This window comes from Siphateles boraxobius, unplaced genomic scaffold (assembly GCF_051911475.1).
Source record: "Siphateles boraxobius isolate OS27281-9 unplaced genomic scaffold, OSU_SipBor_1 13, whole genome shotgun sequence".
Lineage (NCBI taxonomy): Eukaryota > Metazoa > Chordata > Actinopteri > Cypriniformes > Leuciscidae > Siphateles > Siphateles boraxobius.
The window spans coordinates 26,512,030-26,530,332 of NW_027508733.1; the positions used below are offsets into that span (position 1 = coordinate 26,512,030).

An 18,303-nucleotide genomic window follows, 5' to 3' on the forward strand; every position below is an offset into this window, starting at 1 on the left:
CTACAGATGCGCGCGCGCCCTTCCGGGAGAAGTGCCCTTAAGACCCGTATAAGGAAATTCCGGCGACTCTGACGTCACACAGGCCCGTATTCGAAAAAAAACTTTCCGAAACTTGTGACAAACCGGAAGGAGTATTTTTGGAACAGAATTACTCCATCAAACTTACAACTTCATTTTTGAAACTTTGTCCATGTTTAGTATGGGAATCCAACTCTTTAACAGTGTGAAAAACTCACTAAGCATGAAACAGCATTTCACCCCCCCTTTAAAGAACCATATGTGTGTACTGAGCATTAACATGTGTTTCATGGAGAGGAAGATATGATGACTCGTTGCCTAGAAGATTTGTAATGGTGCAAAAAGTCAAACTTCAGAGGCATGTTATCATCGAAATGGTATATGTTTATACTTCTCTTTAAGGGCGTCGGTTTGATTTTGAGATTGGTGGGGCCTGGGGACATCCACAGAAGTGGAGGAATCAGGAAATTAATAGGATAATGTATTAAGGTTTTTATATCTAACTTAACAATATGTTAATTCATTAATTCTGTAATGTTACAGGTAACTAATAAAGCCAAGGAGGCACTTTAACAGAGACTTAACTTTACTCCGTTTATAGTGCAATGCAATAGTGCAATGTCTTGTTCCTTGCTTTTTGAAGAAGCCAAACACGCCTGCATCTTTCATTAAAAGGATATAGTTCACCCAAAAACGAAAATCATTTAGGCTACTCACTCTCAAGTTGTTTCAAACCAGTTTCTTTCTTCTGCTGAACACAAAAGAAGATATTTTGAAGAATGTTGATAACCAAACAGTTGATTGTAGCCATTGACTTCCATTGTAGGAAAAAAAAAAATACTATGGAAGTCAATGGCTACCATCAACTGTTTGGTTATCGACATTCTTAAAATATCTTCTTTTGTCTTCAGCAGAAGAAAGAATCTGGTTTGAAACAACTTGAGAGTGAGTAAATGATGACAGAATTTTCATTTTCAAATAAGTGAACTTATCCCTGTAACAAATCTCTCTCTCACACACAGACACACACTCTCACACAGACACTCTCTCTCTCTCTCTCTCTCTCTCTCTCTCTCTCTCTCTCTCTCTCTCTCTCTCTCTCTCTCTCTCTCTCTCACACACACACACACTCGATTATGTTTGCCACTTATCCCGCGATTGTCTTACAGTATATTGTAAAAACGGCTGTCACTAAATCAATATTTGACGCGATTTGCCCCGTATTCTTGAGCAGAGAACTGTTGATTTCTCCCTCACTTACCGCATCTAGGTCTCTTAATTCCTTCGGATGAGTTTTGCCGCTCCAAAATGTAACAGCCTCTCATAAGTTAGAGAGAAAACACAAAGCCAATCAGTTCAGCGATGTTCAGGAGGCGGGACTCAGATCTATAAACGTTTGTGTAATTGGCCACTTTTTTAATGATGACAAACCGGATTGTAAACAAGCAGAAATTAAATTGGAGTAACGAGGCTATTTTTAAACTAAGGAGTAGAAAGTACAGATAATTGCGTGAAAATGTAAGGAGTAGAAGTAAAAAGTCGGCTGAAAAATAATTACTCAAGTAAAGTATAGATACCCAAAATTTCTACTTAAGTAAAGGGACATTGGCTGCGTTCCAAACCGCATACTTCCCTACTATATAGTATGGGAAAAACAGTAGGCGAGCAAAAAAGTACGTTCGAATCCTCAGTATTCATAAAAGAGTAGGCGAGAATTACCTGGTTGACGTACTAATTATCGCGAGATTTGGACGATAGTGCGTTCCAATATGCCTACTTTCCTACTATATAGTAGGCGAAAACAGTACGTGAAAGAAGCAGTACGTTCGAAACATCAGTATTCCTAAAAGAGTGGGCGAGAAGTTCCCGGATGATCTCCTGCTTTCGCCCAGACATTTGAGTGCTTTTCAGCTTGTACTCATCTATCCCAGGAGGCCACGCGAGAGGATACGATATAAAAAAGAACAAGAAGAAGTAGATATTTCATACTCAAACATGACGGAAAGGGTGGACGAGAGTGTTTTCAAATGTGAGTATTACAAATACAAACCAAATTGCATGTGTTGAACTAACTTTCTGTACAGTAAATTGTTGAACTGTTGAAGGTGCAAAGACGCTATATAATATGGTAAATTTGTGATTTTGCCGTAAATCACATTTTATTGGATAGAGGAGCTCCATAAGGACACATACGTCTTTAAACTGTATTTGCATACATTTTAAACCGTATACATCTGAAATACCATTACTAAATATTTATTCAAAATCTGGCAAGATTACTACGTGTAACTGATATGAAATAGACATCTGAGTGACGTGTGTGTACTATTGTTTAGGAGAATTCACTGTTGTTAACACTGTTTTTAATAGTTTAATGCATTTTACATAAAGTAACTAAACATAAGTAATCTATTTCATTTATCCATTAGTACTGTTGAAAAATTGTTGAACATTTATGATGGATAAAAAGCTATTTATTAGCAACAACCTCAACATGTAAATGTAGTATTGAGCTCATAAATCACAGAGGTAACGTGAGTCTTGTCTGGATGTTACAGGGACGGATGAGCACACGCGGCTGCTTATCCGGTGGAGAGTGGCTCATGAAGCGCTCTTCACCGGAAAGCGTAATGCTGCCATCAAAGGCTTTGAGTGAGTATACAGAAATATTTAATAATCAATTGAATACTTTATTTGCAGTACAGTTCAATTATTGTATTTTCAAACAGAGATATAACTTTTTCATTCTTGATTTCTCTCTTGCTGCAGATCTTTTGTGGAGGAGCAGAGCCTGCAAGGCAGGGTGACGGCGGCGTTTGTTAAAAAAAAAAGGGAAAACCTGGAACAAAAATACAAAGTAAGATCATTTTGTTACTTCTAATACATAAATTAAATGATTAAATATTGTGCTGTTAAAATGACTGCTTTTGTATCATGCTTGTGCATTTTTGCAGGATCTGAAATGTCCGCAGACGGGGGTGAGCACTGAGGATGGAGAGCCCACAGCAGCATCCTGGAAGTGGTACACTGCCATGGATGAGGCAATTGGGGGCAGACCCTCCATCTCTCCTCCTGCCCTCGTTGCCTCATGTGGGCCGGATGCTGCTGTGGTCTCTTCATCCTCAGTGAGGCCAGAGCCAGCAAGAGCTAGGAAAAGGGCTATAGATGTGGAGGAGCTGATCCGGGACATGGAGGAGCGAGAAGAGGAGAGAGAGCGGAAGGCAGCTGAGAGGGAGGAGAGGCTGTGGAGAGAAATGGAGGAGAAGGAGGACAGAAGAGAACGGGAGAGACGAGAGAGAGAGGAAAGACAAGAAAGAGAAGTAAGAGAAAGAGAAGAGAGATGGCATCGGGAGGCAGTCGAGAGAGAGGAAAGGAGAGAAAGAGAAACCAACGAAAGGGATGAAAGGTTCCTTTCTGTTCTTCAGATGCTCGCCAAAAAATAAATTATTTGACAAAAAACATCTTCTGATCTTTTGCACATTTGGGTTGATGTGAATTAAATTTGTGAATAAAAATGGGAATCTATATATAGATACGGTACTGATATATATATATATATATATATATATATATATATATATATATATATACACACAGTACTGAGCAACAACTACAAATGGTGGCCTAAGAATTTTGTACAATAATATGTATATAAAACAAACTATTTCTAGGCATTCACAGTACATTATAGACTTCTAGAAATTTATTGATACTTTAAGATTGTAATCAAATTCATAAATTAAATATTTATGAAACGTTGATTAATAATTAGTGAATGTATGGTGTAATGTAAGAAGAAAAAACACTTTAAAACACTTGTTTTACTGGAGTGTATTATATGACTTTTAAAGGTTTACAGAGTTCATGCAAGGATCTTAAAGGCAGGTCATGGAGGGTTAAGTTCCAGCACACCTGTCAGTAAATTTCAAGTAGTCAGTTATTAATTGGTTTAAATTGATTCAGGGGTGTATAATTAGGGTTGGAAAAACTCTGCTGGATAATAGCCCTCCATGACCAAAGCTGAACTTGAGACTGTTTACACAAATTACACACAGTAAAATAGTGACTAAAGGGTTACTTAACCCAAGCAAATAAATCATAATAGTAATAATTCAATAGTCATTATTTACTCGCCTTGATGTTGTTTGATCCCTCTGTTTTTTGTTTTCCTGAACACAAAAGGTGATTTTGGTCAGGTTTGTACTGTTTGGTTTAATACAATATCAGTCAATGGACTTTCAGAAGCATCATTAAATAATGCCAGGAAGCTTCTGAAAGTTGGGCTCCATTGACTGATATTGTATGAAACCAGCAGAACAAACTTGACAAAAATTCCCTTTTGTATTTAAACAATAAAAAACATTAAATAAGTAAATAGTAAACCGTAAACAATTGCTGTATTTATATGTTGAGGTGAACTAACCCTTTAACCCACCAAATATAAATTGTAGTAAATTTATGTATGCATTTTGCATTATAGTAATTCCTTGACAAACTAAGCAGCTTTGACCGTTTATGCCCATGACTGGTTCAAAAAATGCTTTACAAATATCAATCACATTTTTGCATTTGACATATTTTTTATCGAAAGTAATTAACTCCATTTATTTACAGGGACAATGACCCTGGGCAAACCTGGAGTAAAGAGCCTTGCTGATTGACCAGCAATCTTCTTCTAACCAGTTCATTGGTTTATCCCTCTACACTACAAAAGGTTTTAAAGCTCTAACAAATATTTGCATGTAATTGTAAACCTATAAAATGACATTTGTCAAGAAACTGAATGCTGACAACATGAATTTTAAAACATTTTTATCTTTCTTAATGTTTTAAAGGTAGTCATGCTCATGGAGAGCCGGCACAGGGATGTTTGGAGCAGACACTGCAGCAGCCAGATTGTCCCGCACTTGTTCTCCCACTCTTGCTTCAAGGTTGTGGGGATCAGGGGGGCCGTCATCATGGTCTTCCTCATCCTCTGGCTCAACGATGTCCCCATTGGCTAGAGCGAGATTGTGAAGCACAGCGCAGCACGCAACAATCTCAGGCACGAAGGCAGGGCTCACCTCCAAGGCCTTGAAGAAAATGCAGCGCCAGCGTGTCTTCAGCATCCCAAAAGCTCTCTCCACGATGTTGCGGGCACGGGAGTGCTTGCTGTTGAAACGCGCCTGCACAGGGTTCTGCACCGGCTCTCTGTACGGGGTGATGAGGCAGATGGGTGCACTCAGGCAAGGATAGCCTCCATCCCCGAGGATGCACTTGCCTGCAGGTGGATAAAGGCCGCCAGCATACACTGGACTGTTCCTCAGCACCCTGGCATCGTGCACGGACCCAGGATACCCCACAAACACATCAAGGAATTTCCCCCGGTGATCAGTGATGGCCTGGAGTTGGATGGAGTGAAACAGCTTTCTGTTGAAGTAGCAGTGGGAGTTATTTGCTGGAGGTTTGATACGGATATGACAGCCGTCTATTGCACCAACTGTTCTGCTGAAAGCTGGTGAGCCAGACAACTGTGCAAATCCTGCTCCCACTGCCTCCAGGTCATCTCCGGTCGGAAAGCAGATCACCCTCCTCAAAATTCCCATGATGGCCTTGCTCACTCTGTGCACAATGTTATACACAGAGGTCTTTGGGATGTCGAAGGCCTGCGACACCACCCTGTAGGATGCTGCATGGGCCAGCCAGTGCAGGAACACAAGGACCTCAATCTCCCGTTCCCATCCATGGTCCGATTCCAGTCTGACTGCAGCAATCAGGGACCTGATGGACGGCAGAGACAGGCGAAGGTGGGCACGGTGGTCAGCTGCTTCATCAAGATAAAGCCGCAGAATGGGAACCGCTCTATTGAGATGGCAGTATGATGTGGGGTTCACCGCCTGTAAATACATCATAGTTTGTTAGAACAAAAAGCTTGAATTAAGCAATGTTTCATATGGTATTGACTTGTATATGTATTTCTTTATAGTGATATGATATCTTTTATTCATTCATTTATTTTTATTCATGTTTCATATTAAATATTTATTCATGTTTCAATAAAATATTCATTTCATTAATTCTTGCATTAATCATTGCTTGAAGGAAATTGTATGTATTCACATCAGCTGCATTTGTCTAGTGTGTATTCATACATCTATGTCATATGACAATACAACAGTTAGCTTGTTTTACCAAAATATATCATTTTAATTAAGAAAATGTTAAATAATTAAGTTGGTCAGCATTTGTCATTATTGTGCATAAGTGTTGGGGTGGGCTAGTAATGCAATTCATTCTGGGGTAATCTTAATTTTTTAAGTAGTAATACTTGCTTTGTTTGAGTATAAAATCATCAGTCTTCTCCAAAGGCGAGATCTCCGAGCAGCAGCCCGACGTCTCCTTTGTCCACACATTCGTCTAGCTATTGCAGACATGCCAACCATTTCAGACGCTGATGAAAACAGTTCTAGTTAGGTTGTACTGATGCAGTGAGATGTCGGTGCACCTGTTGCTCATAACTTTTAAATTGTTGCGCTTGTGATAACGTCATAGGTCACATGATAACGTCAACATGGCGTATGATGTCCGGATCGCATTCATACTCAACGAGATTTGGCTATGAAGTACCTACTCTTTTCGCGCTCGTTGAGTAAGTACTCATTGAAATTAAGTACCTACTCATTGAGTATGCGGTTTGGAACGCAGCCATTGTGTAGGAATTTCTCCCATCTAGCGGTGAAATTGTATTTTGCATTCAAACCAATTGTGCTCTCCAGCGCCTCGCTTTTTCAAATGCGTGTTGCATCCACGGTAGCTGTTATGTACCAAAAAGCTATGACAGGATTTCTTCTAATAGCACTTCGTCGAGTTTTCCTTCGGGTGAACAGGTTTGTTATTTCAAACAAACTGCAATTTGACACAACGAACAAACAAATGTTACAGTATGAATAATAACAGTGCAATGCAGCCTTTTAAAATTGCCGGGGCAGTGACAAGCGCCTCTCACTGCTCTGCTCCTGCGTTTCTGCTGCTTTCAGTCACATGACGCTGGCTCTGAACGAAAAACGCGTTGTGGAAACACGTTGGCCTAGTACTTTTTGACCCTCTCTGCTATTATAGTTTTTCAAGATGGCGGAACGACATGGAAGCCTCCGTGGACCTACCCATCACATGCATATAAAGATAATAAATTCTTCGTTTACAAGGATACAGCAAGTCAGATAATTGGTTGAGGTATTTGTACACCATTAAGGACATATTTATGAATAAAAAATATTTATTTTAGATAATAAAATACCTAAAAAACTACACATAGTCCCTTTAAGTAACTTAAGTGTAGCAGGATACAGCTGTCTGGCTCATGCCTCCCCAAGTGGTACTTAATTTGCTGTGTTGTGAGTGGTTCTGGGCAGTTAACTGCAAGCCAACCGTGATAGACAAGCCCATTTATAAACCGGGACTTTTTGTTTGACAAGTGACGTCACCGGCGAACGACTGTTGCCTTGTTTACCTGCCTAGTGACCTGACGTCTGCCTTGGTTATCTGTTTTATCGTAGCGCCGCAGAATCCTTGGTGCTGTAGTTCAAGTTAGTTCAAGTTAACGGGCAACATGCATCGGTTAAGTTGTTTGCAGAGTTTATTTCTTTGAACTTTTGTATTTCTCCTGTTGTCGATATCCAAAATGATGGACTTATTTGTTGTGATTGTTTTGTTTTGATTATTTTTGTTTTCTTGATTTGTTCACATTGACGGGAGAGCTTGGAAGTTACTGATCCTCAGTGTGGCATTTCTGTCATTCTGTTTATTATTGCATATGGTTTATTTAGTTTTTTTCATGTTTGATTGTTCATTTTGATTTGTGTTCTGTTTGTCTTATTCATATTGTTCGCCCTAGTCCAATCTTGGGCTTAGAACGGGTGGTTTACTAGCCACCGGGTTACTGTAATTTGTGTGTATGAAAATGTGTGGTTAACTTTCGTCTGTCTCTCCTCTGTTCAGGTGCGAAGAACGGTCAGTGGGAGCAGTGCCTCTTGCGGTGCGGGTCCCTTGGTGTGTGCAGTGGCTGTGTGTTCACGGAGTGTGGTCATTTCCTTTGTGTGTGTGTGTGTGTGTGTGTGTGTGTGAGAGAACTTAGCATGTGTGATTGTGGTGTTTTCCACGGATGCTCATTGCTGGGGCCACTAGCCTCCCACTGGTAAGATTCCGCACTATCTCTTTCCCTTCTTGATGAATGTGTGTGTTAGGATTGGAGTGTAAGGATTGTGTGTACTTTGCTGTTGATTTTGTGTAGTGTATTTTGTTTGCTGTGATAAATTATCTTATAGGGTTGCTGTGAAGACCAAACACTTGTTGAAGTGAAGTATTGTGTGTGTGGGCGTGCTTTTGATTTTAAAAAGAAAAGCAATAAAATTCTATTTTTGTACTGGACCACTGTCTCTGGCTAATCAATCACGAACTTGAGTGCCTTGTTAGAATAAAATAGCTAATTCTTTGGGTGTAAATCCCATCGTGGCGTAGTCTGCTAATTGTCTGGGCTTAACCCCTGTTATTGGTATCCCACCTGCCACATAAGGTAACGAATTATTTGTACTTCGTTACTTGACATCTCTGCATTAGCGCTAGTGGTGGAATCAGATTTCATCGTTGAGATAGTTGACCTCTTCTTTCTTCTCTCTTTCTCGATTCCTCTGACTCTGCCGGATCTTTCGTGTGGACTCGATCCCTGAGCTCTCAAACAGCCATTCCATGAAGGCCAGGCCCTCCTGTTTAATGTACGACTTTCCAGCAAAAGTGTAAAGAACAGGATTTATAGAGCTAATGATGGAGGTGAAAGTGGAGGCGAAGCCCCGGAAAGATGTCCAGATAAAGGATCCAGAATGGCATTTCCTTCTGTAAATGATTTTAGGCCAATTCTGTACCACAACTTTTCTTTCTTCATGTCGTGTTTACTAGTGTTCAATCTATTTTGTTTTCTTTATGTGTTATTTCTTAATTATGTTAAAATTAGAACTGCATTTCATTTACCAAGTCTGACTTATTACACATCATCAATTTGTATTTCTTTGTATATAAAGATGAAACCTGGTGCTTTAAGTTGAGATCTGCTATACAAGTTGTTATAGATACACACTCCACAAAATGAGTAGATTGTGTTTTCATCTGCATGACAGTCAGACCTTTTTATTATTCACAAATAGTAAAATTCCACAGAAAGTTCCAGTAGTAACAAATGTACAATGCAACACCTGAAATGCCTGTACATTGTTTTGTTTTTGTTTGTTTAGTTCCTTCCCGACAGCAACATAGTGTCGGCCCAGATCCGGCCACCATCAGGTATACATGGATTCCACACGACTCAGATGTGGGCCGGAACTGTTGCTGTCTGAGCTGGATCAACATCCATGGTCCTGAAACAACATTCCAGTCAAACCAGAACTCCACCCCTCACACAAATCATAAACTAGACCTCAAATCAGTGGACAATTATTGGTTGATATATATGGTGTTCAAGCTCCTAACGTTAACCCAAGCCTAAACCTAAACGTAGCCCCAAACTTAACTTCCTCCTTGGTGAAATCGCGTTCACCTCCATGTACATATTCTTCTGGGAAAGATGCAAATGTGCTCCTTGCCACCTTGAATATCAAATGTACCATATTTTTGTCATGTTTTCAAGAAGATAAACGATAAAGATAAATTCAAGGTGACTTCAACTAAGAATCCAAACTGTTTAAGCTGTTATGACTTTTATGAGAATATACTACTTCAATTAAGTCATTCTTCTTTGTTTTAAGCATATATATAACAAAATACAGTGTATGTTATGCTCAGAACTAAAGATATAGAAAGACAGTGAACAGAAATTAGTTGTTTAGTGTTTTTCTCACTGTTGTGTTGTGTGGCGCCCTCTACTGGATAAACACCTGAACCAAATCTTTGAAATACTGTATTCAGTGATGCTGTATTTGGATACTTAAGCCATGCTTTAAAATGTCATCAAATAACTAAATATAAAACCAGATGACATTTATTTTAACAACATATAGCACAAGTACACTTTAAAGTGGTAGGCCTACTGTAGATTTAGATAAGTGCACTTATCAAGGGCACAGAATCACTCAGTCTAATTTATACAAATGCATAAAGCACTCTGCAAATACAAAGATCCCTAAACAGCCCAAATAAGACAGAAATTTCCTGCTAAGTTTATGCTGTGGCCCCTTTCAATTTCTCTACTTTAATGTACAAGCTAGCTTTAGCGCTAGTGGATTCCATCAGATTTAATTGTTATAGTCAACCTCTTCTTCTTCTCTCGTTCTCTATTGCTCTGACTCTGCCGGATCTTTTGTGTGGACTCGATCCCTGAGCTCTCAAACAGCCGTGCCATGAAGGCTAGGCCCTCACGTTTAATGTAGGACTTTCCAGCAAATGTGTACAGAACAGGATTTATAGAGCTACTGATGAAGGTGAAAGTGGAGGCGAAGCTCCGGAAAGATGTCCAGATTTGATTGACTCTGTGAGGATGAGGATATTAGTTATTAAATTAGTTATTAGTTAAAAACACAATTAAAGGATTCAGAATGGCATTTCCCTCTTTGAATGTTTTTAGGCCCTGTTTACACCTGGTATTAGGATGCATTTTGGTTGATCTGATCACAAGTGGACGGTGCTAAATACAGGTGTAAATGGGGTCTAAAATACTTTTTGCTTGTCCACTTTCAACCACTTCCAGAGGTAGTCGAAAACGCATCGGACAGGATTGCTTTCATAGAGTAAACGCTCATGTTGTCGAAAGCATTCAAACATCCACAAAACACCATACTCTCTGCATACTGACCTAACGCGTAAACATTATGGGAAGCGCGCTAGTCAGACGAGATTTAAACTTTTTTGGCTGAAGACCGAAAGTTCGGTTTGAAGACAAAAAACGAGAATTCACGTTCACGTGTAAATTACGTATGCTTATTTTGTCCATTAGATCGCAAGATCTAAAAAAAAAACATGCATTTACCCGCTGTCCCTCTACTCAAAGAAATCAGGACAGAAGTGGTTGAAAGTGGACAAAATAGACATATTAAAACACCAGGTGTAAACGGGTGTGTAAAAATGTGTCTCCCTCATCTACATGACCAGGTGTTAAAAGGGCAGATTAGTTTTAGTTACTCACTTTTACTTTTGCAGGAATCTTCTGGGAGAACAGCACCAGCCAGCTGTCCAGGAAAAACAATGAGATTGATTTCTTTAAAACCAGGAGTTTTCAAACTCTTTGAAGCCATGGACCCTTTGCGGGGTTTTGTTACACGCACCTCCACCATATTCATGATATGGAATGGGAGCCAGTTCAGGCCGAAGGTGATGACAATCACCAGGATGAGTTTCTCACTTTGGATGTGCCTACGAAACCGGGTCTTGCGAATTCTGCGTAGGATACACACGTAGCTGCCTATGATCAGCCCATACAGCATCAAGAAACCCAACAGAATTTCCAAACAGTGCTGCAGTATCGCCTAAAACAGAGTGACGTCATATCATGTGTAGAATCATTTGACATGATTTCCTTTCAGATATAGAGTTTGTCTATTCATTCTATAAATATCTTGTTTTTTATATTAGGCTTACATGTGTCTATTATTGGAGCGGATGTTTACTGTGTCATAGACATTGATTTATGTCTTCTGGCTGGGAAAAGACAAAGTATCACCGTATGCTTACCCTTGTATGACACAGAAACTAAAAGGTTCCATAGCATCAGCAAGCTCAGTTGTTAGGCTATATAATTAAACAATGCTAAATAGACACAACCACTACCAAAAATAGGTAGTTACTGGAAAAGTTACACTAAACAACTGAGCTATTCCGTCACAATTAAGTTAGTAGCATTACTACTTTTATACTCATACAGTTACTATGATTTAATTTTTTTGCGATTTACTCTTTTTAGTAATTACTGAAAAATATTTATCAGGCAAATGTAACTTACATCTCGTGGCTGTGAATGTTTACAAGCACATGTTACAATCTTTGGCTCTTGCTCACTCCTGAAAGTGGTCCAGAAAACCAAATTAGGTACTGACATACAGAGCGCAAGAATCCACAGTGCCACCAACACTTGAATGATCACCCTCCGGTCTGTCAGGACACCAGCATGTTTCCGCCACACGACAGCCACCATCCTGTGCAGACTCATCAGCGTTATCAAAAATATTGAAGCGTACATGTTGGCACTGCAGAAGTACAATAGAATCTTGCACAGTGGAAGGGTAAAAATCCAGGTGTGTTTTACTAAATAAACAATGAAAAAGGGTATTAAAAGCATCACAAATCCATCCGCGCAGGCCATGTATAGTATCAGGAGGGTGGTGATGGAACGGTGGCGGGTTTGAGTCAGGATGCTCCAGATGATCAAGAGGTTTCCAGAGATGCCAATCGGTAAGAAAAGGCAGAGGATCAGAGCCCCTGTGATCCTTCCAGCACTACTACTCACGTCTGTGTCAGAACATTGTTCATTTCAGAGTTGGTGGTGTTGAAGAGAAGGTGGATTGACATGTTATGAGATGGACTGCGAGAGTAGCGAGGTGCCTTCTTGGAGAACAACTGACATAAGAGTATCGCCCGACAAAATGGCACTAGCAGTAACATCAATAGATGCCATTCGATTTATTGTGCATTACAGCAGGTATACATTGATAGCTTTCCAGATGAATTAGCAAAACAAATTTTACCAAAGTGCATAGACTGAATAATGGGATTGTTATCTGAACTTGTTTCCTGTTCGACTACATGTCTGTCTTAGAAAAACAAATTCAGTGCCAGCCATCTGTCAAAGACCCACTAACCTGTTACACAGAAAGGAAACAAGCAATTTTTATCTTTACAATACACACTATAAGAGAAGATGTGTAAAAATGTTATTTTAGGGTACATCAGCTTGTCACTGGGGTGGTAAGCTCAAGGGAACACCTACCATATCCACCCCTAAAGGGTGCATATTACTACCTTACACCATCTACACTGAACGTGGCCATTGCCATGTCAAGCTGCCTGAGGCTCATTGCCATGTCAAGCTGCCTGAGGCTCATTGCCATGTCAAGCTGCCTGAGGCTCATTGCCATGTCAAGCTGCCTGAGGCTCATTGCCATGTCAAGCTGCCTGAGGCTCATTGCCATGTCAAGCTGCCTGAGGCTCATTGCCATGTCAAGCTGCCTGAGGCTCATTGCCATGTCAAGCTGCCTGAGGCTCATTGCCATGTCAAGCTGCCTGAGGCTCATTGCCATGTCAAGCTGCCTGAGGCTCATTGCCATGTCAAGCTGCCTGAGGCTCATTGCCATGTCAAGCTGCCTGAGGCTCATTGCCATGTCAAGCTGCCTGAGGCTCATTGCCATGGCAAGCTGCTTGAGGCTCATTGCCATGTCAAGCTGCTTGAGGCTCATTGCCATGTCAAGCTGCTTGAGGCTCATTGCCATGTCAAGCTGCTTGAGGCTCATTGCCATGTCAAGCTGCTTGAGGCTCATTGCCATGTCAAGCTGCTTGAGGCTCATTGCCATGTCAAGCTGCTTGAGGCTCATTGCCATGTCAAGCTGCTTGAGGCTCATTGCCATGTCAAGCTGCTTGAGGCTCATTGCCATGTCAAGCTGCTTGTTAAAATTAACAAGCACCCCTATTTTGAGAATTTTCTGAAAATGACATACCCAAATACAAATGTCTGTAGCTCCTAAACCATAAGGTCCGCATTCATAACTCTGATATTTTTTTAAACTAGACACTTGAAACTTTGTTACCCAAGAGTCATAATAACTCAAAGTTGCACAGGAACCGAGTAAAACAAGGTAGAATTTACAGTAAATTGACTAACGATTTCTTTGAATGAACTTCATTTAGGGAAAAATTTATCAGACTTTTAGGTTAGTGGCCTGAAAAACACCATAAAGATAAAACTGAATGTCTGACCATGTTTTAATTTCAAATTTGAAGATGATACTCCCAAAAATGTAGTTTATGTAAGCTTTTATTCAAGAAAGGTCTAGGCGTCCTTTGCAAAAGGCCACTTGGTAACCAAATGACATAAGGAGTAAACACTACATACAACATACATGTATATCAATTCAGAACTGTTCTGCCCATCAAAGCTCACAAGAAAAAAACGATTTCAGCACAACATTTGAACAAAATATTCTTCATTTTGAACAATTCTAATAGCAAAAACATCCTCGTCAACATTGTGCCATCTTTCACTGTCTTAGCACAGTGAGGTGCTAAGAGACACAGTACTGACTGAGGTTGATCAGCACAGGAACACACACAAAAGGAACACACACAAAAGAGGATTTCAGTTTGAGTCAAATATTAGAGACATACTATTATTAGGAGCATCAATATTACATCATATTACAATAACAAATGCCTATTTGTCAAATACCTTATGTTTATAATGCTCAGCATTATAAATTCTTTGTAATAATTATATATTTTTTCCACATATCTTTACCTGACATCTTGTAATCATTTCCTTCCATTGTTGTTATATATCCAATGCACCATTGATTCATATAAACCTATCACTGTAGTCACATATCTTGCTAGTCATCTCCACTGTAATTTTATAATCAAAACATATTCACCTGAATTATAATCCTTTCCTTCCATTGTTGTTATATCAATGATATGACTTTATGTATAATATACAACCCTTTTTAAATTTTTTTATTTTATTCAACTTTCATAAAAGCTTACAGTGACATTTAACATCAAACATAAGACAAACAGATATTGGGGAAAACATAACAGATCATACATTGTACATAATATATAGCCCTGTATCACCTAACTACTCGTATAGCTTCGTGTCTTTGCTAGTCATCTCCACTGTCATTTTATAATCAAAAACATGACTTGAACAGGAAATTATGTTAAATTTCGTCAAAGGCAGGGAAAGAGTTAACTGGACTCGATAGATCCTTCAAGCTAACCGTTCACTGTGTTTCCCTGCCTAAGAATAGGCTCCAGCATCTCTGTGACATAGGACAAGTGGTTTGGATAACATATGGATGGATAGATGATGGCTTCTGTCTCCCCCTGGAAGCCAATGATGGCACTGCATTATAGTAGATAGGAAGAGGGCTTGTGAATAAAAGCTTAAATCAAATGTGTTCATCATACAAAGCGATCGTGTCTCTTCAGAAAATTTGGACTGAATCGCTCGAGTTATGTATTAGTTTTATTATCACTCTATGAACTTTTTGAAGTGTCAAAGAGGTAGTTGTGTATATTCTATCAATGGAGGGACAGAAAGCTCTCAGATTTAATAAAAAAGGTCTTCTTTTGTGTTTTGAATATGAACAAAAATCTTGCAGGTTTGGAACATTATGAGGGTGAGTAAATGATAATAGCATTTTTATTTTTGGGTGAACAAACCCTTTAAACTTTGAAATAACTAATTGTTTAAATATATGTAACCTGTACAGGGGTAGCATGTTTATACTTGACTCTTGACATTCAAAAGGCCAAAATGTGGTCAGAGTTCAGTCTGACTTCCTGTAAGTAGTGTGGGTGTGTTGTCTGAAGGACAGCAACACGAGGGAATTTTTCTTTTTCTTTTATAACCACTTTGCTTTACTAAGCTGGTTGGTACAGTTGTTCAAGATGAAGTTTATTGCATCTCCTGAAAGATAATAGACATTACATCTGTGCATGCAAATCTTTTGCTCTCCTTAGCAGAAGTGTAAGCAGTGTGGTTTAGCTCAAATGAATCTAATCATCAGTTCCTCTGAGTTGGTCACTTGACAATAAATGTCTCAGATGGTGTCATGTTTTTCTCGACTGGTGGTTTACCCTTTTACCAGAGTTTACATTTGCTTTAGACATATCGCGTAACACGATTATCCTCCAATGGAAAAAGAATGGTAGTGCAGTAAGTGAGTTTTTTTTGTTTTTGTTAAGTTTGATAGAATGATTGTTGCCGTTTCATTATATATATATATATATATATATATATATATATATATATATATATATATATATATAAATATATATATATATATATACACACACACACACACTTTTAAAGTTAAACTTATAAGGTTAAACCACCAGGCTTTGCAATTCACTGGTGATCAGGTGACCAGTGTGGAAAAAATGACTGAGTTTGTCTGAACTCTTTGAGGCCAACCACACTGCCTACGTTTGCTCTGCAGATAAGAGTTTGACTAGCCATCGTCTAGTTGGTAGATGTTTTTGATTTTCACAAAAAAGAAAAGAAAAAGGAAAATCTCCTTTTTTAGATATATTTTTATTAATTATACAGGTATGTCATGAACTTTTATTTTTAAAACAAAGGTGACTTGTTGATATAAGGTCATGTACAATTGTTTCTGTTTATGATTTGGGCTGTTGGAGAAAAGCACCGCTTCTGTTCAAAATCTTCACATATTGAGGAAAAGACCACCTCAGTATACTGAAAGAGCAACAGGGCAACCAGTATTAGCATTTATAAATGTACTTATGTTACATCTCTTTTATGATCCAAACAGTGATAAATAATAAAATTCATCAAAAATATGAAAATAATATGAAAAGTAATAAAAAAAATAATAAATGTACATGGAAAAAATATGGTTTGCATAATTTACCACTGTCTTTGGCTCTTGAAGTTGTTCCAAAGGCATAAAACGAGTCCGTTGTAAATCTGCCTCTTGATGTTTTAAATTTTTTCCAGAGTAGCAACATACACTACCTACAAGAGAGGAGAATTACGGTCATATTTTAGTAATACATTAAAATCAAATTAAATTAAATTATTTACATGAACTCACCAATGACGACAATGACCAGAACACCATGCATCAGGCCAGATATGAGGATAATAATGCTCCATGGTCTCTGGATCTGCTCAATATAATTCACTACGGTGTGATTCTGCTCAACAGTGTTGTTCTGGAACTCAGTTAATTGAGTTGATTCTGTAAAAAAATAGCCATACATTTAAATAACCAAAGCACTGAACATCCATATGGTCTGATCACTGAAGCTCACTCACCAATAATGTGTAGTTTGGTGCCGTTGCTGAATTTTGGAGGTGCTTCAGTGGTCATGCAGTAATAAATGCCTAACTCATCAACAGTGACATTTTTTATGAATAGACAATATTTAGGTTGCACTGAATATTTAAGTCTGAATCCTACATCGTAGTAAAAAGGAGTTGGAGAAGTTGAAAATAACCGTAATATCATAACTGGGCGATTTGGTGGCTTTAGCACCATCCAATAAATCTCTTTTTCACCAAGAACACAGTTTATAGTCACATTTTGTCCCAGTTTTGTAAGTTCTGTTTCTACAGCTTGACACCATACTAGAAGACCTGTGAGATAAATAAATCAAACAAAATAAAATCAAATAAAAATAGGATTCTTAGGAAACATTGTGTACTTGATCAAGTACAATAAATCTATCAAGATATACAATAAATTACACTTACAAATAAGATGCTGTATGATCTTTGCGTAGTTTCCACAACTAAAATGCATTACCTGATGAAATATAGTTGCTTTCACAAAGGCTTTAAGATGGAACTGTACTTTTCGAGCTTTGAAACCAACATAGGGTGATTTTATATGGGCGGAAGTCACACTCACAGACCACATTCAACATTGCCTACTAGTTTAAACACCTCATGTGAGATCATAATTTATATATATATATGACATTGATTACTGAACAGAACCAAAACTCTTTTCAAATTTTGCCTGAAGTTTGATCTAAACATTAATATTGGTGTGCAAACACAAAGGCTGTAAAATTGAATAAAAGACCACTGACCAAAGACCTAGGATATTTATTTAAAAGTAATTTCCCCAATAAATAGGCTATCTAAATTAAATGAAATTGAATTAGACATATTCTGATTTTGATTAGCATTATCTTGAAAAGTACATTAATATTTTTGTGTACACAACTCAGTAGACTGCTGTACACAAATCAATGGCCTTTAAGCTGTGGTGACTTGATAATGTGCCATTTCCATTTTATTTTACCACAGGAACTGAACCTGCATGGCACACTTCTCTCTCTTTCTTCAGTAAAATCTAGCCTTCAACGAAACTTTCCTAACCCATGCAGTAGCACAATTCGTCCACCAAATACCGTGTTTGGGATCTCCAAAAACACTTTTCACTAGGGGTCGAGGAGTTTTCCGAAACAGGCTTCGTGAAGCTTCTGAGAATCAGTGTTGCCAGATTGGGAATGTCCAAGTATCGTACCAGAAGCCCAAAATTATCGTACGGAATATAGCTATTTATCTAGACCAACAACTTT

General features: G+C 38.6%; 2 protein-coding genes across 3 annotated transcripts in view; both read left to right on the top strand.

Annotated features, from left to right (window-relative positions):
• LOC143736164 (CD276 antigen homolog) overlaps positions 1–18,303 on the top strand; it is a 686,062-nt gene that overhangs the window by 607,747 nt on the left and 60,012 nt on the right. The gene's annotated exons all lie outside the window — the stretch shown is intronic.
• LOC143736167 (uncharacterized) lies at positions 1,681–6,074 on the top strand. 2 transcript variants are annotated; one of them, XM_077226799.1, is made up of 6 exons: positions 1,681–2,047; positions 2,577–2,670; positions 2,788–2,875; positions 2,973–3,338; positions 4,633–4,732; positions 4,854–6,074. In XM_077226799.1, the coding sequence occupies exons 1-5, from the start codon at positions 2,014–2,016 to the stop codon at positions 4,639–4,641; spliced, it is 591 nt and encodes a 196-aa protein (XP_077082914.1). In that variant the 5' UTR covers positions 1,681–2,013; the 3' UTR covers positions 4,642–4,732; positions 4,854–6,074. The 2 variants fall into 2 exon arrangements, with proteins under 2 accessions (XP_077082914.1, XP_077082913.1); XM_077226798.1 differs by lacking the exon at positions 4,633–4,732 and having other exon boundaries at positions 5,683–6,074.